This window comes from Amborella trichopoda, chromosome 4 (assembly GCF_054954075.1).
Source record: "Amborella trichopoda isolate Santa Cruz 75 chromosome 4, AtrichopodaSantaCruz75HAP2 v2.0, whole genome shotgun sequence".
Taxonomy (NCBI): domain Eukaryota; kingdom Viridiplantae; phylum Streptophyta; class Magnoliopsida; order Amborellales; family Amborellaceae; genus Amborella; species Amborella trichopoda.
In genome coordinates, this window is record NC_142339.1 from 36,119,876 (window position 1) to 36,145,280 (window position 25,405).

Below are 25,405 nucleotides of genomic sequence, written 5' to 3' on the forward strand. Positions count from 1 at the left end.
GTCCTTTTGTTGAGGCATTTTTACCCGTGACTTCGAGGTCACGTCTACCCTTTTGATTTCCATTTTTACTCATAGCGCCCTTACGGGTTTTTGCCATGCCTAGTTTTCTTTATTTCAAGACTCTTTGACTCATGGCTTCGTGGCCATGCCTGCCTGTCATTTTTACTCACGGCGCCCTTGCGGGTTTTCACCATGTCCGTTTTTTTTATTTTTGGGCGATTTTACCCATAGCCTTGGTGGCTATGTCCGCTTGTCATTTTTACTCACGGCACCCTTGTGGGTTTTCGCCATGCCCGTTTTCTTTATTTTTGGGCGATTTTACCCATAGCCTTGGTGGCTATGTCCGCCTGAAGCTCTTTTTCTTTTACTCGCAATGGATGGCAACTATCGCGCCCGGCTTCTTTCTTTTTATTTTGAGGGGCTCACTAGAACAGTGAACCTTGCGGATGCAGTACGAAGGTGCGGCTTGGCTGCCGGTTGATGTGATGACTGGTGACCCAGGCGGGGTGTGTCCACGTGGGGTGAGGTGTTGCCCCAAGGGACGATGTCTTGTGACCAAGACGGGATGTGTTCGCGCAGGGTGAGCTGTTGATGCCCACAGGGGTGGTTGGTGACTTAAGCGGGATGTGTCCGCACAGGCTAAAGTGTGTTGATGCCCCGAGGGACGGCTTGTGACTCAGGCGAGATGTGTCCGCACAGGGTAATGTGTTGCCCGCGGGGGTGGTTGGTGACCCAGGCGGGATGTGTCCGCGCAGGGTAAGGTGTTGATGCCCACGGGGGCGGCTGGTGACCCAGGCGGGATGTGTCCGCATAGGGTAAGGTGTTGATGTCCACGGGGCCGGGTTGTGACCCACGGGGGACGTCCGTGCAGGGTAAAGTGTTGATGCCCCGAGGGACGGCTTGTGACCTAAGCGGGATGTGTCCGGGAAGGGTAAGCGAGAGTGACACTTGGAAGACGGTGCGGCAGGAGAGATCCGTCGTGCGATCAGTTGATGATGACTGGTTGGGAACAGGGTACGGAAAATTTTACTGTAATGCTTCGAAAGTGGCACCTGGGAGGCGAGGCGTCAAAAGGATTAAATGGCGGTCAAATGAGGCACCGTTGCGATGACACATGTCCCTGTGGTTGGATGACATGCTGCTCGGGAAGCGACGAGCTTTGATGATGGGCCTATGACCTCTATAAAAAGAGCTTAGGCCAGAGAGCGTGAGGGCAGCTCTTACCCTTGTCTTTGTAAGTTCCTTGCTTGCATCTCCTGTTGGTGGGGGACACGCAGAGACTTTTCTTTCTTTTGTGTTTCACCGGGAGGCCATGTTCTATGTTGGGGCTAGCTGTCAGGTCCCGACTTTGGGGCGCGTCCGAGCATTAGGCGTCTGGGTGAAGATGTTTGAACCAACGAAAGCGGCAGTGGATCCGTGCTAGATGGCAAGCCTATAGCTTCAGAGCTCCTCTGTTTGTACGGAATCCAAAGCGCAAGGTCCAAGGCTGCATGTAAGCGCTTGGATGAACAGTCGCTACGGTTGGCGGGAGCGTTTGGCCCAGGCTTTCACGAGGGGGCGAGAAAGAGGAGGTGCAGGTCATCGCTCTTTTCAAGGTTTACTTGAAGTGAGTGATACCACCTTCTAGAAGATACTACGGTCGTGAGAGGGTGGCGGAGCTCTTGAAGGGAATGGATTTATTTCAAAACGAATGGACTTTTTTCCTTGAAGTTACATATTTTATTGTAACGACAATCTTGTAATCTTTTTTTTTTTTTTCATGAAATAAAATTCTCCTTGGGGTTGAATTTTCCTTCTTTGCTTTGTGCGCCTGTGTGTGTGCGACCATCGTGCCGCTTTTCTCTCTTTGGATAAGTTCTTATCCCTGCTGATTATGAGGATAAGAAATGGCCAATGGGACGCTTGTGCCCGTGGGGCAGCTGCGGCCCGGTGTGACCTGGTGCTTGGGATGCCCTTATGGGTTTTCATCCCAGCCCTTGGGGTATGTGTCATTTCTGATTTTCACAAGGACCCCGCATTATTATTATTATTATTTTTTAGGGACCACGGAGGGTCCTATGTGTGTGGACGGGACAAGGAACAAAGTTCGCTTGCCTGTCGAGTGTAGTGATGCATGAGTGCGCACCGAGCTTTTGAGTGGGCTCAGGATTTGTATGGGTCGAGAGGGGAAGAGTTGGGTACCTGAGCGGCGTTTTGACGACGGTAGGTGCACCGTTTTCGATGAGCCGCATCACGCATGTGGAGCAGTAAATGCTGAATGAGAGGGTTGCGTTGGCATTGTACTGCAGCTTGATTATGTGTCCTCAACACTTTCTGGGGACGAGACGTGATCTTCTGCATGTGTGGGACGTCGCTTTACGTGTTGTTCGTACTTTTGCGTCTTGGAGTCACGCAACGTTTCGCTTGTGCGACACTTCAGTTCGTGTGCCGATTGCGCTTTGTTGTCCCGTTTTCGACGCTTTGACATGCGTGCCGTCGACGTTATCTCATGATTGGGCCACGAATCGCTCATTGATTGGCCCTTCTTGATTTTAGCCTTAAAAAAGAAGGGGGCTACTCTTTGTTTTTACCTAGGACTTTTACTCCAAGTAAAAACTTAAAGCTCCTTGTGCCTTCTGCTCAGGCCTTCCTTTCGCCGTCTACCTTTGGAGCAACGTTTCGACGCTTCTGTTGACGATGGCTATGCGTCTTTGCTTGCGCCTGTGCGTGTCCGGCCATCACACCGCTTGTCTTTCCTGGGTTTGATCCCCGTGTCCTTTCTTTTGTAGTGGAAATCCTAGATGTGGATATTCTGCGTCGTGAGGAAGTCCCAGGCAGCGTCTCCTTAGAAGGGAGAGAGGAGGAGGCGAAGGGTCGGAGGGCCCTCAGTTGCCCGCTTCCATTTTAAAAAGGGGCGCGAGCTCGAAAGAGAAGGGACTCTTCCGCCTTGGGGGTGTCGCTGGCGAGCCCTTCTGCGAAGCGTGTGAGGTTCGTGGCAAGTGCGGTCTTGGCCTTGGCTCCCATGGCAACAATTGTTGTCGAGGCCCAAGGCGAGGCTAGGAAGCCCTTACTTGGACCTCATACCATCCCCCCCCGTGTCTTTGGCTATTGTGGTCAGGGGTCCAATTCTTGACGTGCCCTCGCTTGCTTTTATCAGTTCCCCAACTCCAGCCTTGTCAGCATTGACTCCCAGAGCGCGGACTGTGAGGCATATGCTTTGAACAGGTCTACAAGGGCTCAAGGAATGTCCCCTTTCTAATATCAAGGAAGGGATCAAGGATGTTAAGGCTTACATGGCAAGTTTAAAGTCCATAGACCCGGACAAAAAGACTTTCGACTGGCTGCAAGAGTTGCTGCAGAATCTTGCGGATTGGGGATCTGAGGCCAATTTTTGTGAGACTTCGATGCGGTGCGGGAGGCTCATGAGGCATGCCTAGCCTCCTTGAGGGCGAGGTTGGCTACTCAGCAAGCTCTCGTGGAGGGCCACGAGGTGAAGAAGCGGCGGATCGCCTCTCACCATGCTCAGCTCGTGAGGGAAGAGGCATAGATATACCAAGAGATCCGGAGCACAAAAGCCGAGATAGCTTGGTTACAAGCCCGCATGGCCGATCAAAAGAGCGTCGACAACACTACTGGGAGGCGATGGCTGCGAATTCTTGCCGTCTGGAGCAGTTGAGCTTGAAGATAAAAGCAGTCACTGCTTTGTCCGAGTCAGTAGCTCAGGACATTGCTAGTGGTGAGGAGCAGGTGCGGGCGGCACTGAAGAGGGTGCAGGAGTTGATGACGAAGATGCAGGAGGCACACAACCATTTTTTATGGCCTCCCCTTTTTTTATTCTTTGTACGGGCTTTAGCAGCCCGCCAACATTTTGTAACCTCTTTGCATGTGAATAAGATGGCCATTTCTTCTTCTTTTCTTATTCTTGATGCTCAATTCGCTGAGGTTTTGCTTCCGCACTCTTGCTTCGAGTTTTGTCTCCTGCCTCCTTCGAGAAGGGGAGACGAGGGAAAAAGCCTACCGAAAAGGCGTTTGAATTCCTTTATGATTGTCATGAACACCCGCCCGGATTTTCGCTCATGACTGTTGCATATTATATATATATAGATAGAAAGATATTACAAAACGCCTATGGGAGAAAATGAATGGTGATTTCGCCTACCCTCATCACTGTCCAAAGTTCATCGCACGGTCACGATTGTCCGATAGTGTTTCACTTTTCATTTTTTCTACAAATTGGAATGATCTGAAATTGGATCGTGTGTTCAACAAAAATAGACGAATCTAAAAAAAATATCAAAAAAACATTTTACATGAAATAAATTGACCAAAATACCCCACAAAAAGTTTTAGGGGTATTTTGGTCAATTTATTTTTCACAAAATATTATTATTATTATTTATTAAGTGCGCCTCACTAAGATGTACATACGCTCAAAATTTTAGATCATTCCGATTTGTAGAAAAAAATGAAAATGAACACTACTGGAAAATCGTGATCGTGGGATGAACTTTAGACGGTGATGAGGGTAGGCGAAATCACTGTTCATTTTTGCCTATAGGCGTTGGAAAGACTTTTCCATATATATATATAGTCAAACCGCCATGACTATAGTGTGGCGCGTTTTAAAGTCTTGCCTTCGAGACTGCCAGTAGAGCGTGTTTTTGCAGTTTCTTGCCCGCGAGGGTGCACCTCGAACAGTCCTTGCATTGGTGTATTGACCTCCCTTAGCGAGAGTACTTGCCTTGGGATGAAGTCATGCAAGGTAGGAAGAGGGGGGAAGAATCCCATCCCGACAAAGTGTCGAGGGGATTCGAAACTGTGGGTCCGGGCCGTTGGGGTTTTTCCGTTTCCCCCTCCTTTAGGAGAACGGGGCTCTCAAGCTCGGTGCACGGGCACCATATCTGCCTGGCGAACCGTGTCTACAGGGTTGGAGACTTCAACATGTAAGGAAATTTCTTTCCTCATGCTACTTATGCATGTTTGCATGGCCTCCATCTCGCCCATGGGGTTGCTTTGGCACATGGCGAGGTCTCTCCATCTCTGGATGTATTGACCCACCAACTCGTCTGTGGGTTTTGGGCCATGGTGAGGAGCTCTATAGTCTGTACATCTAGCTCCGCTTCGTAGAAGCGTTTGTAGAAGAGTTGCTCCATCTCTTGCCAGGAGTGGACTGAGTTGGGCTGCAGGTGGGCGTACCACTTGACGGCGGGCCCGATTAGATTTTCTACAAACTGCCAGAGCAGCAGTCTGAGGTCCGAGGCTGACTCTTGGCAGCAGACATGAAGTAGGCCACATGCTGCTGAGGTGAACTCGTGCCATCGAAGATTGGCAACCTCCCCTTTTGGTACCCGATAGGAAAGGGGACTTGATCAATAGAGGGCGGGTAAGGCATCTAGTACGAAATACTTTCTTGTGTTTTCGAAGCCTGCAAGTCTTGGATGCTTTTATTGACCATCCGCTGCACGTCCTCTTGCATGAACATCGACAGCGCCACTTGAGGGGCTATGTTGGGCTGGACCTCAAAGGAGGTAGGAGGGTGTGGAGGCCTCGGTGTTTGAGCCAGAGGGGGAGGCTGAGGTTTTTCCTCCGCTCCGAGTGGCGGCTCGAGGGGAGAGTTCGCCTCTTGATGGGAAGACACTGTGCAGAGCGTCTTCGAGCCCTTTGAGCCTGTCCAAGATGTTGTTTAGGACATTCTCGAAGCGGACCATCGGGTTTTTGGGCTCGTCCCCATCATGGTTCACCACCATTACCTCGACAGGCAGGTCCGAGTTAAGTAATTCAACAGGAAGAGCAATCCTGGTCCTTTTCGCACTCCGAGTAGCAAGGGCTGAACTTGCCACGTCTAAGCTCGAGATTGTTTCAAGGCCCGTGTGAGTACGAGCTCCAGATGGCCTCAGGGTCGGGTTGCTATCGAGCTTGACGCTTGAAGGCCTTAAGGCCCTGGCTCGTTTTGGACGGGTGCGTGACGACTTAGGGCCGTATCTCGTCCACTGGCTCTTGACGGCCTTGAGGCCGCGGGTCGGGCGAAGCAGGTTCGCCTTCGTGTGTGTCAACAACATTGGAATGGGCCATGTCGTTGGTCTCAGGTTCCTCCGTGTCTTGTAACAGGTGGAACTGGTTTTGATTTGGTAGTTCTTCTGTGATAGAAGACTAGTTTTTGTGCGAGGGGGACTTCCATCCTTCTTACCTGCTTGAGTCGCAAGCTCCGATAGATCTTCCCTCAGAATCGGAAGCGATTCCAGTCTTCTTCTTGGCAGGCCCGCTCGACTGATGCACGGGCAAACTTTATTAGCTCAGGTAAAGTGTGATGCCCGAGAACAAGGGAGTTTGTAGGCGGCCACAGTGGTCGAGGACCGCCTGACTGAGGGGCAGGCTGACCAGTCGTCGCAGACGGTGTCCTCCTATTTCGCGCCCAGCAACGAGGGCTGATTCGCGCGTGCAGTGAAGGAGTGGAGAGAATGGCGCTCGAAGGGCATTCCTTCGAGTACCACACAGCGGGCGGCTTAGAAGAAGTTGGTAGAGCGGCGGACGCTCGTCCTTCTTCGCGGTCGGCAGAATCTTTGGACCTGCACGTGTGCGCGCTCGTCCTTCTTCTGGGACCAACCCCTAGTGGAGTGAGGGGCGGACTACTCGTGGTACCCTCCTGTTTAGTTGGTGAGGTCTCGGGGCCTCGAACATGCATGTGCACTTGTTTATGGGACTTCCGATCGTCTCGAAAGTCATGTGTTTCTCTGGCCTCGGCCTTTGGGTTGTCCCGAGCTATAAGGTTAACATGCATGGTGTGGTTGGCCATAGGACCACCGGTGTTTCGTCCTGGTCGAAAGAGACCCGAAACAGTTTGAGAGAGTGGGGTGGGTTGTCGCCTGCCCCGACTTGTCACAGTGACGGTTAGACCGCTAGCAATGACGTATGTATGAGTGCGCACGGCGGTTGGGTAGCCGCACGAACTAGCATAGAAGTTGCCAGCGTACGGTGTGTGCATGGTGGTGCCAACGCTGGCAATGCCCCAGTGAAACATGAATGAGGTCACCTTTCGTTTACCCGCGGAAGCGATGGCCTTGCTGAGACCCACTGGGTGAAGAAGAGTAGTGATGCAAGGACCACGTTGAGGCATGTGACTGGCGGGGTGTCTGCCAGTGAGGGGGGGGCTGTAGGGCCGCCCATGCAGTTGACATCAAGGGATTTTCCCTTAATGTCGGAAGAGGAGAGGCAGGAAGCTTGAGAGCCCATGCCTCAAGTTTTCCTAGGCAGGACTAGGATAGGAGGGCCAGCCAGGCCACTTTAGTAGAACGCGGGGGAGGTAGGACCAAACGGTTTGCTTGCCCTAGGTGAGGTCGCGGATATGGGGATGTAGAAATTCCCAATCCAAACAAATGAGGGACAGTTGAATTCCATAGCAACTTTTGAGAGAGAAAAAACAGAGGTTGGTACTAAAAAACATCTGAGCCGCCAGTGGAGTTGCCAGTTGGTCGAACCTGGTTTTCAGGGTCGAGAGAGAACCCTCTCTCGGACAAATGCAGGGTTGCTCGCGCGCGGACGTGGGGCGCGCGGTCTCTATTGGGCGGAAAAGTACCGACAACAAGAGAGATTTTTTACGGCGAGGGGCGCTTTGGGGCGCTTGCCTCGCTGCTTAGGGTTTGAGGGACACGCCAGGGCGATCAGCACCTCTTAAAACAATTAAGAAGCTCGCCGACTGTCTGCCAAGGCGGTTTGGACAGGGACTCTTGTCAGGCTCGCAACGTCTCTGAGCTCTTGCTCTTGCTGGTGAATGGGATGGAATTCGACTATCCCTCCTAGTGGTTGTCCTCTCAAAGGGGTTGGCGGATAGGCGGATGTGAGGGAACCTGGGGGTCGGAGCCCGTGGGTCCGCTCGGGTCCTCATATGTGTCGTGGACGCGGGGTGCTGAGCGAGGCAAGCAACGTGTGGAGGAGGAAAGGGAGAGGATGTGTCCGTGCATTCGGGGTCTCTAGGTACCTACGAGCTCAAGGGTATTTTTCTCTCTCAAAGTTTTCTCTCTCCTCTCAATGGGATCAGAAGTTTAGAAGCAAAAGATAAGCGTAATGCCTCTGTATTCTCTTTGAGTAATGCACAGTAATCCCTCCTCTAACCGAAAAGTTTTTTCTACAAGTGACTTAAGCTTGCTTATATTGAGGATTCACCAAACAAGGGTGGATGCTCAAAAACAAAGCTTAAATACAATTAAAAAATTAGGAATAAATCCCGAAATTAGACCCAAAGACCAAAATGTCCTTGAGATCTTGTCCTCTAATGACGAAACCGTCCTTGCATGGAGGTTGTTCCGCCATGGCCAGATCTTGGAAGCTTTTTCTACAGCTTGTGGCGAAGGTTCAGACGATTTGTCAATATGTCTCCAATGTCCTTGCGATTCTGAGCATTTTGATGCCCTTTAATTGTGCTGAGGTGGTCTTTTTTCCAATGGGGTAGAAGTCCGGCAAGATTCGTGAACTTTGTTCGCCAATGCAGTTCGACTTGCGAGATTCTGGCTCTTGGCTCTGCTTGCAAAAGAGAGAGGAGACAGTCGCAGTCATTTTGCACCAAGTTTGGGCAGATTTGGTTTTGGTTTGCTTTTTTGCCTAATTTGGGAGGTCGTCGGAAAGAGGGATTCCGGCATCTGAGCGGATTTACTTCTTTAGTGACCTGGGGACTTGCATCCATCGGACCTTGGATTGAATGTAAGAGTTATACTAGTTTGCAACTCTTTGCAAGGTGGGTGCATTGAACTCGCTCTTTGCAAGGTGGTTGCATTGAACTTGTCCCAGTGGTGATGCGGTGCATGGATGTCAAGCTGTGCTTCACTGGATTCGAGGCGTCATGGGTCCTTGAACCTGCTCCCGAAACACAATGTCGCAGTCTCCATGCTTGGGGACTGATTTGGTGAAGCCACACTGCGCTAGTGTGAAACCCTCCAGTTTCGAGGCCACATGGACGTAGACCCCTTTCAGAAGGTCCGACTGAGCCCAAATTTGGTCCTCGGGGGTTTTTCGACATTCTGAATACGATGGCGGTGGTCTGGTATATTTTTGAAGCCGCTAGCATTGGGCTACAATTGTATGGTCATTCCTTGGTGCGATGGCACCGTACTCAGGTCATATGGCTGGAGGCTTTATTTTACGGCACAACTTTGGCCTGCCGGTGTCTTGTGTACCCGCAGGGCCAGGCTGTTTCCGTCTCTCTCCTTGTTCGAGTGGGAAGTGCAAGTACGTCAAAAATGACATACAACAGTGACCTTGGACAATAGTTGTTGGAAACGATTCCAAATACAAGTCCTTTTAGGAATCAGAATTGCTAAACAACAGCCAGCTAGAAGATTCATGTTTTTAATCGACGCCGTACAAGAGGAATTGTGGGAACCGAGATTCCTATTTTGTAGGAATAAAGATTCAATCAAATTGGAATCGAGATCCCTATATTGATGGAATCGAGATTCCTGACTCTATGGAATCAAATTTATGACCTATTTGGAATCGACCAATATGGAATCGAGATTCCATCATTTAAAGAATCGACATCCCCGACATCTTTGGAATAGAGATTCCTATGCATTTTGAATCGAGAATCAAACAAGATTTGGATCGAGATTCATGGCAATTTGGATTCGAGTATTGACCCATCTGGCAATTGACCACCCTTACAATGAAGCATCAAGCGGACACATGGATAGTTACTAGTTAGTCTTGATTCTTTGTTCTACTTGGCAATGAAGTATTACCAAATCATTTATAACCTTTACCAAAATAGTAGTCCAATAATGCTATACAAAATTAAATTATATAACAAAGAGTTTCAAGGCCATTCTTTGATCAACTTGGCACAAATGTATGTGAACATTATTTTTCAATTTCTCGACTTATAATCTCTCTAATGGATCATTACAATGCACATTAATGAAATTGTTCAAAAAGAATATAGGCCACCTGATTTTTTTGGTCATTTGCTATCAAAAAAATGAAACATAAGGATGTTTGCATCTTGTAACTCGAGATTGGATGACAAGTAATTTGATGCTTTGATATCGTAAGCATCAATTGTCCAAAACAAAGAGAGGTTTGACATAGAAAACATCATTTCTCCCAAAATAAAAACTAAAAAACAAAGAGTGCAAATCCCGTATGTTCTGAGAGCTTTGTGCCTTATGATAATGAGGGTGAAGATATAGAGTATTTACATTTTAATGTTCAAAGGACCAAGTTCTCTTGAATTTAATGCTCCAACGCCCTAGTTATAAATACCTTTGTTACCTACAAAAGACATTAAAATCATACATGTTGAGAATATCTTAACTCTAAGCATTTGCATTCGAAGGTTGATTCAAGATAAAAATTCTTCAGCACTGCGTTCACCGGATTACTATTTGGAGCACCTATAAACCACGGGCAACAATGTCCTCCAACTGGGTTTCCAAAAAACGGAAATCAGAATCCATAAATATTTGAGGTGAGATTGCACATATGACGAATCGCAGATTTTTGCACCTATGAACAAAAGTACTTGATTTCATGGAATCAAGATTCCAAAATAGTTGGGATCGAAACTCTATGGAGGTTAAAGCAAGATTCTATGTTGATTGAATCGCAATTCCCTGCACCTATGAACCGAGGTGCTTGATGCTGTGGATTCTAGATTCAAAACCAAAATGAATAAGATTCATTACATATGGAATCAGGAATCAACAGATATCGAATCAAGATTCAATAAATATTGGATTCGAGATTCGAAAAAGTTGGGATTATATAAATAAAATAGGATTGAGATTGCAAAAAGGTTTAAAACGAGATTCTTAAATTAAGAAATCGAGATTCCTGAGTTACATGAAATGAGTTCCGTGAAAATCCCTTGTCGGAACCTTCGAATCGGGGTTCTGAACCGGAATTGCGACCTCAGCAGAGAGATTTCGATTAACTATGCCATGGACAAATGTGGTTTGCTACTTTTCCAACATATTTTCTTGCTGTTGGATCACGTATTTGAGAACGTGATAGCCACTTCTCAGGCACAATATGATTTCATTTGGTGTATTTTATTCTAGTTCTTGGGTCAAACTTTCAAGTCTGGCACATGTAAGACCAGGACATAAAAGTTGCTTATTTTGTTTACTTAAAACGATTAAAGAATTGCACCCAGTATAACCCAATCATTTGTCCCACAAATAACACAATAGGGTCCATGCCCTAATGAGACAGGTGAATCCTGAGCTTTCTGAACCAAACCGAACATCATGCCGAGTCCAATAACTAGGGAGAGTCTAATCCCGAGCCACTGAGTTTTAAAATACTGATTTAGATGGCATAGTGCATCATTTCATGTCTCTGCCTTATATCACTTTTATGGCTGCAGGCTTAAGGAAACCCATCTTCATTTCTGAGATGGGTAAAACATTTGGTCGTAGGTTTTTGACCAAACAGGAGGGAGTGCATCTCCTTTGCATCTCCCAATCTCTTGATATTCTGGCAATTATCCTCATTTGGCTAAGTTTCCTGATGGGGGCAGTGTCATCCTAACATTGATTTGAGGGGACATGAGGACCACTATAGAGTAGTTGATGTCAAAAATCAGATTCTTTCGCTCCACTATGGGTGGCAGGACCAAGTGACAAAGGGTAAAATTTTTAAAAAGCAAAAGCAGAATGAGAGCTCTTCATTCACACTCTATATCTCCCTTGACTTGCACATGCCTGCCCTGAAATTTTGATAGATAAAACTAGACTCAAACACAAAATGAAAAAAAATACCTTGCCCCCAGAAACATTGTCACAAGAAATGTTGCTACAAGGTCCTCAAACATGTGCACCTAAATAGTCAATCCTGATGAAAATCAGCAAACCCCATTTTGCCTAGGGTCCCCCACAGGACATCACATACCCAATGGAATCTCCCTAAACCTTCTAGATTATAAGCTCCCTTTCTTTAACTTGGTTTTGGGTGAAAATTTGCTGGTAAGTTGCTACAGGTTGCAGGCACTTCTTCCTCTTTAAATATCTCGTACAAAACAAATTAGAACTCTCAATGCCTCACACAACCCCCATAGATGTACCTCACCTTCTCTCTTTTTTACTGACCAAAATCCTCTAAGAAGAATTCATACCTGTCTGTTTTGAGTGAAGATAACAATCATAGACTTGCAGGTTGTAGAATTTCTTATCTCTACTTGGATCTCTTGAACAAGGAGGTAGAAGATCACAAACTCTACCCCTAACAAACATACTCCACCCATCTATATTCTCTCTCAAAACCCAAAACTTTAATTTTTGAATGTCCCATTCTTTTGTCCACGTTGTCTAACCCCAGGTTTCCTCACATGGAACACTCTCTAAAAGGATTGTTTCCTTTTTTTTCTTACTTTTTTTCTTTTGGTGGTAAATGGGAGATTCATGATGTGAGGAAAAAGCTGCATTACCCTTTTATAAACCATTCTAGAGGTAAAGTGGATATAAAGAGAACTTGTATTGTAATTCTAAGGGGAGATTCATATTGTGAGATGGCCAACCTCACTCATCCAGCCTTTTTGTCCAATCATCATGAATCAAGGGTAGACAATGTATCATGCCCTAGGAGGCTTCCTAGCGCCCCAACACTCTTCTAGCTCCAGGTGGAGTCCACTTAGATTTCTCATAGGACTTCGAAATCTAGTTGGATTCTCATAACTAACTCCAACTAGAAAATTGTTTCCTATCACAAATCCAAATCCTAACCACCTAGGTTTGGCATTTCAGAATGTTTTGTAATTAACAATATCGATCAACTATTGCAGGTATTCTTGGAAGTACATGGCATCTAGAAACTAAATCTCGGGAGTGATGCACCACGTAGAAGTCATAGGACCCTAACTCCCCAATTTCTACAAGACGCTTACTGTCACACGGCTCCCATGGCTAATGGGTTCCATTTAATCAAAAAGTCAAACTATGTGCCACCGTGTGGCCCACTTATGCTCCCAGGCGATGCACTATTTTTTCGAATTTTGCTCTCTACAATAACAATTTTGTCATTCCAAAATTGCCCCTGTTTTAGAACAAGATTTTTATTCCAAAAACAACCTTGTTCAAAAAGCAAATCCAGAGCACAAAATATAAATCATCAAATAGAGAAATAATACAATTATTTCTTCTTTGACAAACCTTTGAAATACGTCTTTAAAAAGCTATAGAAGAGATGATAGCACTAAACTAGATCCTTGTACCAAGCAATCCATGACCACCCCATAACCATATCTAGACCACAAACCAACCTACCAGACAAATGACCCACAACTCTCCCTTGTAAGGGGCTCATGATTGCCCTATCAAAGTTGGTTAAGGCATAAAAGTACCACAGTCCACAATTAGTAATAGATTCTGAGTGCTCTCCCCAAAGACAAGCTTAAGGGACAATGCACAAACCAAAAATACTAATATAGGACTTCCTAACTTTCATCCTGTATGGGGGAGTGTCTCTCAAGCACATGCATGCTAACGGTCACACAAAACCAAAAAATCCAAGATCACACAAATTCTAGATTCCCTAGGATTGCATAGAATAGATCTAAGATTCACCAGAACCATAGAGATCCCAGGCAACTAGCAGCATGCATGCTGTGTATGATTCCATCGTCAAGGTTTTCTGGCACTTGTCCTCATAAACCCCAAAACATCATTCAACATAGGAGCCTCTTTCATCTCCTGGCCACAAACAATACATATCACCCTAGCCATGCCGACCCTCTTCAGCGATACGCACCATGGGAATAAACATAATGGTCCCAAGGTGCGGTTTCACCCAACTAACGAAGGCCTACTAGCATGAAAAGACAAGAGTGATGGAGCCCACTATGGCCAAGTTAGGGCTCAGCTCCCAATTCTTGCCCTGCTTTTAGACACACAAGTAGCGTACAGTCCACTCAAACCGAAAGCAATCCATAAACATGAAGCATTATGATACATACATGGGGAAAACATAATAGTCTTAATCAAAGACCAAGTTTACAAGCATTTTAAGGCCACAAACCCCAAGAGCCACCACTTTGCTATCTCCTTTTGGGGTATTTGCTCTGAATGCATCTATAATTCCATCAACCAGACCAACATAAGACATACCCATGACACATAACATCAGATCGTTTTTCCTCTTGTGCAATCAAAATTTTCTGTCTTGGTTGAATTCAATGAGTAGTTGAAGCCGAATACCAATATCATCTCCCTCGTAGGAGATATTTCTTCAACTACATTCATTGGGTACCACTATCTGGCACAGTTCAAGAATATAGGGGAAGCTTCATAGCAGTAAGCATACTTCCCCAAATTGAAGGAGATATAAAACCTAAATAGTGTAAACCAAGCCTTAAGAAGTGAATTCACTGAACCCACATATGGAATTCTCTACCTCTGATGCCATGTAAAAATTTTCATGAAAAAGTAAGAATCATTTCATTAGTAAGAATCATTTCATTCTTCTAGTTTGCATATCAATTACATTGAAAATTGTTGCGCAAACATGGTTTCATCTAAAGATAAATTACAAAGCCTAGTTAAACGTGTACAGCAAGAACCTACTTTTGCATAACAGGAAACCATTGACTTCAAATTTCAAAAGCACAAGAGAACTTCTACATAAAGGAAGAGGAGTACCATCATGTAGATTTGCACGTGCCTCCAGCTTCTTTGCTGCAGCCATTTGCTCGATGGCCTGCATTGAAAGATGAAGATTTGTGAATGCTACTTAAACTTCACTTGAAGAAATGTGATGCACTACCATACTAAGAACATACAATTATGACAAAAATTTCCAATAAAAGAGTAAACATTAGGAACTGTGACTTTAAATTCATGTATAAGGATTTCATTAAATTCAACTTTTGGGCATATGGAGGCTCCAAGTACACCTTTGGATCTTCATTTTAGTTCATCCCGTGTAAATATTTTTAGGCATGTCATTTACAGACTCCTAAAGTTAAAATACGAAACAAACAGAAAAAGGAATTAGCTCAAAAAGTTTGACACAAAATATTTTACACAAAAAGAAAAAAAAGAGATAGGCTCATCTCCCAGTGGCTCCCAGTGATTTGTCGCCTTACTTTTTTGGCTTTGTTCTCTTCTCTCCTTTTGTGGAGGCACTCATATTTCTTATGATGCTCTTCAATTTTTCTTGCATTAGGTTCAACCTGCATATGTAGACAAGTTAGTAAGCTAAATACAATTTTCTGATGCATGCTACTATTTTGCAGATGATAGAAGAAGATTTTACCCTTTTCAAAACCAAAGCTATCTCCTCATCGTAATCCAACTGTGAAGCAACATGCAAATCTTTGGCAGCATCTTCCCACTGGCCCAACATGGCCTTTGCCATGCCTCGAGACTTAAACCCTTTCGCAAAATCCGGATTTATCTAAGATCAAGGAAACTAACTACTAAATTTACTTTCCAAGGCATCAGATACATACGCAACTTAGAACTACATGGAAAATGGTATGTACTAAGAAAAAAATACAATGATATGCATCATAATTAATCTGGATTCCTGTGCTTATCACGAAAGCACCAATAAAGGTTCTGAAGTATAAGACCAATAAAAGAGACACTAGAATAAACCTTCAAAGCTGCATCCGCATCTCGGATTGCAGCATTTGGTTTCTTCATTTTTACAAATATACTAGCTGCAAAAATGAGAACAAAGGATTAATGAGGAACAATGGGAATAAAGGGAAGGTGAAGTGCTGAAAAGAAGCTGAGAAATTTTATTCTATTAATGGAAAAACCGCACTTCACCTCTGGTGGCATACAGGATAGCTGAATTTGGATTGGAGATGATAGCTTCTGTCATATGTTCAATGGCCTCATTTAGGTTACCTGAAATACGTATTGTTTTGTCTCAATAGTGCTGATATTTAAGGTATCTAAATTGAGCGAGACAAAAGAAACAGATTCCAGCAAAACATGTGCTCTGCCTTCTGAAACTGCAGCCATAGCTTTTGCCTTCGCCATTTGAGCAGCATCCAGCATTTCATCTGTTACTTCCACTGATGGATCTCCCATCTAAACACCAGAATAGTTTGTGATCAATTTTCCATGTGGCAAAGAATGCTTTGCAATCAAGTTTAAATTATACTTCAACATATTTATCATGGCACAAAACTAGTTCACCATATATGCAGTGCACCTTCTGTGGAGGATCATTATCAGGTGCTACGGTTTCATCATCCAGCGCAACATCTGACTCAACTGTGACATCCTCTAAATCATCCTTCTCTGTTTGTTTAGTACTATTTTTTAAATCACCAATCTCCTCTTCGAGGTAAGGCAAGTCATAATCATTTTCTTCGGAAGTATTGGATCTCTACAAGGAAACAAGACGTTACTAGAAAATGACTATCAGTTTCATCACACAACAATCTCGTTTTTGTTAAACAAGTGTAGAAAAATTGGGAAAAAGAACAGAAGGATCCTTCGACCTTTGTTTGATTATTTCATTGCAACAGAAAACCATTTTCCCAACAGTAAATAAAACATGTAGATGGAGTACATCTAACCGGCATTAAGCATTTATTTCCAAGTTTGACTAGTTAAAATACATCCTTTTACCTATGATTTAGATTAAGCATACTCCAGTAATTTCCCATTGGAACACTTCAGACCATCGTATTTTCTTGTGAAACATAAAATCTTTATCTTTTGGCCAATCATAAAGTTTGTTATCCAGTCCTCGAAAACATAACACTGTGTAACACACCAGATAATTTAAGTTAAATGAACTTTGCACTTTCAGAAACCACTAGATCAGAAAGCTGCAGTAAACAGGGTGACTCTGGCCATACATTTTCATTGCAACTTTAACAACAACTATATCAACATCCAGGCTTTGCCAAGGTTTTCATATATCCAAATCCAGTTTTCCTGCTATAGGTGGTTTGTTATGTTTAAGCACTGCCTAATTTGGGGCTCAATTTGTATGTGCACGAAGAGTAAACCCCGACCTCCTAGTAGTGCACTTTATGTCTAAATGGTGTCATAGATCATACATGCACTTATCACTACAATGATCTAAAACCATAAACAATTCTCTAGATCTGTGTACCAAGACTAGCAGCATAGCTCATGAGAAGAGCTAGGGTGGTCGCATCACCGCCTCGATGAGATCCTTCTCGGACTTTATCGATTCGGTACGCATCTTAGAGATTCCCCTTTTAGGTGCCTCCTATACCTGATCTAATCATGCTGCCTCACCAGTCATGACCAAAATCGACAGATTCTTGGTCTCTAATTCTTGGGAGACCGCATTTCCAGGTACCTGCACTAGTGCTTTACCTAAAACTACTTCAGATCACAAATGCGTCCTTCTTGATACCTGCCCCACCCCGCAGGCTAGAAAACCTTTTAGATTTGAACTATTCTGTTTTGATGAACGTTCATTTCCTACTTTCTTCAAATCTTGCTAGGCATCCTACTAGGTAGAAGGTTGGGCTGGGTTCCACCTGTCCAAAAAACTCCAGCTTTTGAAGGCTTCAATGAAACAATGGAGCCAAAACTTCCCTAGCAATTTCAGAGATCAAATCCTTGCTAGTAATACCCTAATCCATTCCTTAGATTCCCTCGAGGAAAATATGCCTCTTTCAAATTAAGAAATAACAGAAAGATCTTCGGCCAAATCCTCTCTCCCCCTCCTCCTCCTCAAAAAGGAAGAGACCTTCTGGTAACAAAGGTCCAGAATCAAGTGGTTAAAGGTAGGGGACAAAAACATTGCCTTCTTCCACAAAACCGCTAGTGCCAGAAGAAGAATCAATGCTATAACCCAGATCTCCGTCGGCCATTCTACCTTTTCCCTCCCCAAGAAAGTAAACAAACTAATAATTGCATACTTCAAAAACCTTTTCTCCGCCTCCTCTAGACCTCCTCTGGTTGGAAAGACCTTTTCCAAAGGAAGAAATTCCTGGATTCGGATTATAGCCATATTTCCAACTCGGATCACCACTTGGATTAGATCATGAAGAAGATTTCTCAAAATAAAACAGGCGATCTAAAAAATAAAATTTTGCACTTACTTTAATTGCTCAATCTCCAAACTTCAGCCTCTGAAATATTTTTTAGTGCCAAAATCTTCTAAAACATCTTCTAATAGACCTAAAAAAACTTCAAAGCTAAATCTAATCTCAATGGGTGATGTTCGATTTCTCATAACTTTGAGAAACCCTTCGATCCTATGAAAATCACAAAAATCTAGTTTTTTGATGTTTATCTCTTCCTAAATTAGGCTCGTTAGGTTTCAAATGAACTTAAAACTCACCTTTAAACCCCTTTTTTCAAAATCAAAATCTAAAACTGCCCCTCAACTAAGGGCATTTCTGCCCCCAGGTGGGGCGCAAGCCTTGGGCAGCTGCCCAGGGAGAAACGCTGGCGCCCGCCTAGGCGGGCGGGTGCCCTACCACTTAGGTGGCTGCCCAACGGCAGACCACCTATTTTGACCGCCTAGGCCTGGGCAAAGCGCCCAGACCCTCTGAACCGCCTAAGCACTAGGAAGTCCGCCTTTTGGAACCATGGATGGTAGTGAAAAAAGATATGGTGACTTATGGACTTAGTAATGACCATCAATAGAGAAAAATGGGGGAACCGGATTCATGTAGCCGACCCCAAATAGTTGGTATAAGGCTCAGATGATGATGATGATGATGACGATGATCATGGTGGTGGTGGTGGTGGTGGTGGTGGCGGCGGTGGCAGTGATGGTGGTTTAGGGTTTATTGATGTTTGTAAAAGTTGGTTTAGGGTTTATTGATGGGATCGTTGGGATTCTAGTTTCAGTTCGTGTAATTTTGTTTAGTTTGACCAAGTTTTATTTTGAGTTTGTTGACATTTTATTGAGATTGCACAATCTTAATAAACTCAAGCATCATAGGAATTTTTTCTACTCTATTACTTACTATTTTATATATTTAGGTAATTGTCTTTCTTTTTCTAAAGGGTGCAGTTTGTATATGGCCGAGGCTCTAAACAATCAAAGTAACACGTACTTCAATAGTGTTGAGGAAAGTGGTTTCAATACTAGAAATTTTTGTGATAGCCTTAAATTTTATTTTCAAGTAATTATAAAATTTAAGGCTTAAAAAATAATGTAGATCGAGCAAATCTATGAAAACTTGAAAATTGATGATTCAAAAACGCATTACAAGATGCGCTGTTTCTAAAAATTGAAATCTATTTTTTCTCATGTCCATGCATCTTGAGGGCGAAATGATTAATTTGAGGATTTTTGGCATCAAAACAACCTCTTCTAGTGAAATTTTTGAGGTATGCCTTAATTTAATTGTTTAGAACCTCGCACTTATACAAACTTTTTCCTTTTCTAAATTACTAAACACTTACTTGTCACTTACTGTTTTGAAACTTTATTCATACTTCTTGCATCTTACACTAGTAACTATGTAGTTGAGGCTTTAGTTTAATTGTTAGTTACTTTATTGTATTAGACTACCAAACTCAAACCACTTACAAAAATGAAGTATCACTACAACAACAACTCAAGTATGCAGTGTACGATGCAACGAAAAAATAAAGTAACTTTTTTCAAAATTTAAGTATTTGGGTTTTTGTCTCAAAATTTACCCAATTTCATTGCGTAGTTAATAGAAGTTTCTCTAGCTTGGGTCATGAACAATAACTAAAGCTAGATAAACTTATTATATTCAATACTTAATTTGTAAATGTGCATCTTACATTTATAGATGGGTTTTTGTGAATTTGTCCAATTTTCAGGTAAGTAAGCATGTCTTCATCTAGTTTGAAAGAAGAAGTCAATCTGCGTTGAAACCATAGATTTTCTCCCCATCCAATTGATAATATATAAGCTTGCATGTAATTGCTGTAAAGAGGGATTAATTCCAGCATAAATCAATTCAAAAAGCATTTGGCTGGGATCATAAGGGACGTAGACCCATGCACACAAGTGCCTGCTAATGCTAGAAAGGATGTGATGAAGTGGTGAAGAAAAAATAAGATGATTCTGTAAAGGTTGTAGATATAAGTGGAGTAGAAGATGATGATGATGTTCATGTTACCAAGGAAGGGGGTTCTAACATGAGGGATAGGGAAAGGGGTTCTGAGAGTAGAAGGCTTCAATCAAGAAAGCTTATGGATTCTTACTCCCCCCACCCACATCCACTACCACAACCCCCAAAACAGAAATTAAAAAAAGCGCTGGGGGCGACCTCAAGGTTCAAGTTCGAGAAAGGGGGCAGACTTCATAGAGATCAAATTTTAGAAAGGAGGAAAGGGACATGGTACCTCAATTCCTAGCCCGCTGGTTTTATCAAGCCTGCTGCCTTGCATGTAGCTCGCTTGAAGAACATCCAAGTCATGCTAGAAGCAATGAGACAATTTGGGACAGGGTATAAGGCCCAAACACCTTATGAGTAAAATCCGCCCTTATTATCAATTCATACCCACTTGATGCTCCCGCAATTCTAGTTTTTTTTTTTTTGAACGTTGCTCCCACAATTCTAGTTCTCAAACAAGTGAAGGCATCCGATCTTCTTTTCAGCATACAAATCCACACCTCTTGAAAATCATTAATAACACCTCCAACAGGGAAAACAAGTTATTCTCATGTGACTTAGTGAATTGACTCCAAAAAATGCTTTACTTCAAGTAGTGGATAAAACAAGTAATTTATTTTGTTTCTAGAGAAGCACGGTCACGAAAACTCAAATTAAGAACTTCAAACAAGGGATGAGGTCTTAATCAAGAAGTAATTTGAGTTCAAGCTCGCTAATGTGGCCTAAACACGGGGCATGGCATAACAGAGTCTACATATGCAATGTTGTCATCTCCCAATACCATTTCTCTAACAAATCCATACAAATTGCCTGAGCTCTTTTTAACCACTAGTGCCTTAAAATTTTTAGATATCTATTACAGCTTGCAAACTTGAAGCCTTACTCCCCAAATTTTCTCAAAATTAAGGGACTTCTTTTGAGACCTGGAACATGTTTGACAATAGGAATTGTGCATTTTACCCAACTGAACAGCTTGGTTCTCACATCTTCAAGTCCCCGTATTTTACATTAGTCATTGTTTCCCATGTAAATGCTATTGTCATCACAAGGTTCGTGTTCATAAGACTAATCCCTATGGATAGATCTGAAAAGATGGTTTTGCTTCAAGTAGCCAATACTCTAAAATTTCCTCCGTATCGATAGATAAAGCTTCCACATCTTCAAAAAACTCAACATCTTCCACTAGATTTCCTTGAGAAGTACTTGAATTAGGCAGCTCATTAGAGCTAGATTTAGGAGCTTCTTGGTTTCCTTTCTGTACCTTGCAATTTTTCTCTGCATGGACTATTTTTTCATAGCCCCAAAATTTAACTTTCCTACAACCTTTCAACTTGGAACTTGACTAGCCATTTCTTAAAGCCCTCTTCATTGATCTCCCACCTGCTACAAGCATATTCACAGAGGATTCTAGACCAGACTTTTACTTAGACTCCTCTATAAGAAGTAGAGACACAACAAAGTCAAATTCAAGAGACTTTATAATATTGAGATCCATGATAAGTCCATCCCATAGATACCAAGAGCGCCTACTTTGGTAGGCGATCTCTTCTAGAATCTCAATTTTGTTGCTCCCAGAATGGATCTCTCAGGGATCTCAATTTTTAAAGTTTGGGATTTCGACTCCCACTGTTAGGGATCCCGATTCCTATTTTTAGGGATCTCAATCCCAACCTTAAAGACCAAGACAACAACCAAACTAATGATTTCCTTCATTTTTAGCCAGCTTGCAACACAAAATATTTTCCTATAGTTGCATTACTTGCTTGCTCTAAATAATAAGATCCCAACTTTAAAGAGTATATATAATCATAAATTATCACACACTTTAAGGTTGATAGTAGGATCCCCAAAAAGTTGGGATCAAGATCCCTAAAGGTTGGGATTAAGATCCCCAAAAGGTTAGAATCTCAATCCCTAACATGTGCATTATATGGACAGCATTCCCAACATTGTTTTAAAAAGTGGACAGCCCAGCACATAGGCAGTCCAAAAGGCCTGTAGGCACATTGCCCAAGCCTAGGCGGCCAAATTAGGCAAGTTGTCCCTAGGTGCCTGCCTAGGCGCCAGGGAACCCACCTAGGCGGCCACCCAGAGCCTACGCCCCACCCAAGGGCGGCAATGACCCTTGTCGAGGTAAATTAATAGTTTATATATAATTAACAATTGTAAATTTGTAACTCAAAATCAATTTGCAGCCAATTGGTGGAGTCAACATGGGTGTAGTGCTCCAAATTTACAAAAATTGGTCATTCGGATCTTAAGCCTAACCACTACCTCGTCTGGCTGTCAGCGGAATTGGAGTACTTTTGAGATGGTAATTTGTATTAGTAATTTAGTACTTTAATAGTTATTAGTTTTGTAGTATTACTATTCTATATTTAATTATTTATATTAATAAGTTTTATTTGATTATGCTAGATTCATACAAAGAACAGGAAAAGGCTTGAACCAAAGAGGCTCAATGACCTAGTTTATGTCAAGTATAATCGATACTTGAAGAGCAGGTTTACTAAGAGAGATAAGAGAGTTCCCCTCAAATCAAAAAATATGGACAATGCTATGGAGTGGTTGGTTGATGATGAACTAGTCAAGGGGCATGAAGGATTGTCATGGGACATGGTCATGGAAGCCTCAAGCACATCAACCGACCATCCTAGGGCTACTAGATCTTCTTCACAGAGGATGAGGTTGGAGGAAGAGGAGGAAGAAGAGGCAGATTCAAAAGAGACAGAGGAGGACGACCATTATATCGAGTAGGGAGATGATTACGATGATGATGGCATCGACTCCGATGTATATGATGCTGGTGCAGCTCACCTTACTTTTCCTGATGATGACTGATGGATGATGATTGAAGATTCTTTTGAGTCTTCAAGTAGTCAAGTCTATAGTTTATATACTATATTTTTTTTATTTTTGCTTTCCTCCTCTTGATTGTGTATGTGGATTTGTGGTTCACTAGTTTGGTAATTGGTAAATTTTAAGTTTTAACCATTTGTGGAGTGTGGACTATCAGCCTATGGATAATTGGATATGAACTTGTGGAGTATGGAGGAGTGTGTGTTTTGTGGACTTGGGTACAATACATTTGATGTGCCATAAGTCCCAACTCTTATGTGTTATGCAGTTATACTTATATTGTTAGACTATAGAGACAGTTTTCTTTCTACTGGTTCACCTAGGTTCTGGATGCCCACCTAAGCGTTGGGCGGCCTAGACACCCCCGGCCGCCTTGCATTTTCTAAAACACTGGACTTCCAAACCATAGGGATCTTCTAGTATTTCATGATCCGCCCCACACCCCAAGCCCAGTACCATTCCAACTCCTGATCCCAACAATTATGGTCCATCCTATGATTATGGAATTGAACAAAGTAACAAGGTTATCTTTCCTTCTTCGTCAATTTTCACATCCAATATGATCAATTTGCTAATTAGAGAATTCTATTCCCATAGTGCCCTTGCAAAGAAGCACCATCACTCGTATTTAAATTTAAAAGTTGTCAAGGAAAAAAAAAATTATCAAGAAAAGATTAACCTTAAGCCAGCCCTTAAATCATTTGCCAATGGTTTTAAGGAGACAATGAACAAAACAAATTTATCCAAAGCCAAGCAATGTTTGTCATGACCAACTCATCCTTCTCATTGAACTCCTCTTCTTGAATCTTTTCTTGTTTCTTTCCTTTGAGTTTTAAAGCCACTACATAGCCATCATTCGCCAACATAACGTGCATCTTTAAATTCTAGGGTGAAAATTTTCAAACCATTAAACTTTGGGATTTTGTATTTGATTGAACTACCTCCGGCCATTTTCAAAGATTTGCAATCTAATAAAAACCACATACCCAACAATGATCTCAAACCCTAGAACTTTGATACCAATTGTAAACAAAAAAACCACACCTGGGTAAAAGAGAAGTGGACAAAAATTGTCAATAAAAAAGGAAAAAAAAACATAAAAATTTGTATGATTCTGCAATTGTCCACATACATGGGGCAGAAAACTCTCGCTTGCACTAATAAAAAATGCAATGTAAGCATGGAGAATATAAAAGTTTGCAGGCTCTCTCTCACAAGCCCTAAAACAGCATTCTCTCTCAGAAAATCCACCCAAACTCACCTTTTTTCTCTGTCATATGTTCTCTCTCTTCCCCCTAAGTTTCTCTGTCAACCCGCAATCAAACATGTAAAAATATTTGATGAATTTTTTATTTTTTTTTCTATGATAAATTGCTAGAACATTCAAATAAAACCAACACAACTATGATGGCCACAAAATGAAATAAGCGACTACATTGCAAACCTAACCATCCCAATCCTGGGTCTGTGATTCATCAATCATAAAATAGAATCAATTGTTAGAATTGAAGTGTTTCTCAAAGAGAACGGCTGAATGGTCAAATCAGAATTCCAACTGTAGAGATGATTGATTAGAAACATTCAATAATGATTTAAAGTATTCAAAGTATTAGTTAGAATCATAGAAATTACATCTTATTAACGAATATCATATTATGAAAAATTGAAAACCATATCCATCAATCCCAGAGTGAAATCTATCACAAGCCAGAAACCAAGTAACAAACTTTCACTATTTCAACAAGAAAATCCCAAGAAGATTCAATCGAACAGTAAAAAAACTCAAACGAAAAAGAAAGACACAAAAATCCAATCGAACCACGAGATAAGTCCCTTACCACATCCCCGGTGCTCGGTGTTTCCCCCGAGCGATAAACAGATGCTGGCAGCTTGGCCCCAAGCCTGAAGTCAAGAACCCAAAAAAATCAAATAAAATAAACAAGAAAATGTCAAATTCCTCCGCAAAACTTCCATTAAAAACAAAGAATCTGGAAGAGCCCACCTTTCCAGATAATCCCTGAAGAAACCCAAAGATGGGTCTCTCAGCATGGTAGGATTAGACTGGCATTGCTCAATGAAGAGCTTCAATTGGCTTATTTTTGTAGCATCCATGGCCTTTTGGCCACAAGCTCTACTTTCGTTTACTGCAAGGACAGGTGAAAGATATGGCTTAGCGAGGGAAGTAATCCCAAGACTTTGAAATCTTCGGACTTGTGTGCTGTAATTCGCCGATATTTTCCCGAAGCCGTCTTCGAAGGTGAAGGAGCTGCGTAGATTTTACATGAGAGGGGAAAAACTTTTCGAAAGGGCAGGAAAAAGTTCATATGAGGTTTACACCTTATAGTGTATGAGTACGGTACATCTAAATCCACTTGAGAAAGCTCTTTTTGTGATAGAAAACTATCACATCGATGGTCTCGACCTCGATATTCATAGAAATGAAAAAACGAGAATTTATAACCCTAAAAATAGTTTATTTTATAATTTATTATTTGGATTGTTTATTTTCAAGATTTTACAATATTTATAGAT

The 25,405-nt window shown here is 42.7% G+C and overlaps 1 protein-coding gene across 1 annotated transcript in view; it reads right to left on the reverse strand.

Annotated features, from left to right (window-relative positions):
• Positions 1 to 25,183, reverse strand: part of TDX (tetraticopeptide domain-containing thioredoxin) — a 34,071-nt gene extending 8,888 nt beyond the window's left edge. The window contains exons 1-9 of the mRNA XM_011629902.3: positions 24,876 to 25,183; positions 24,712 to 24,775; positions 16,129 to 16,305; positions 15,917 to 16,004; positions 15,738 to 15,818; positions 15,561 to 15,625; positions 15,217 to 15,357; positions 15,047 to 15,133; positions 14,601 to 14,658 (exon numbers count right to left, since the gene is read on the reverse strand). Of these exons, the coding sequence (XP_011628204.1) occupies positions 14,601 to 14,658; positions 15,047 to 15,133; positions 15,217 to 15,357; positions 15,561 to 15,625; positions 15,738 to 15,818; positions 15,917 to 16,004; positions 16,129 to 16,305; positions 24,712 to 24,775; positions 24,876 to 24,985 (871 nt within the window). The 5' untranslated portion in view covers positions 24,986 to 25,183. The remainder of the gene's footprint in view (positions 1 to 14,600; positions 14,659 to 15,046; positions 15,134 to 15,216; positions 15,358 to 15,560; positions 15,626 to 15,737; positions 15,819 to 15,916; positions 16,005 to 16,128; positions 16,306 to 24,711; positions 24,776 to 24,875) is intronic.
• Between the last annotated feature and the right edge of the window lie 222 nt (positions 25,184 to 25,405).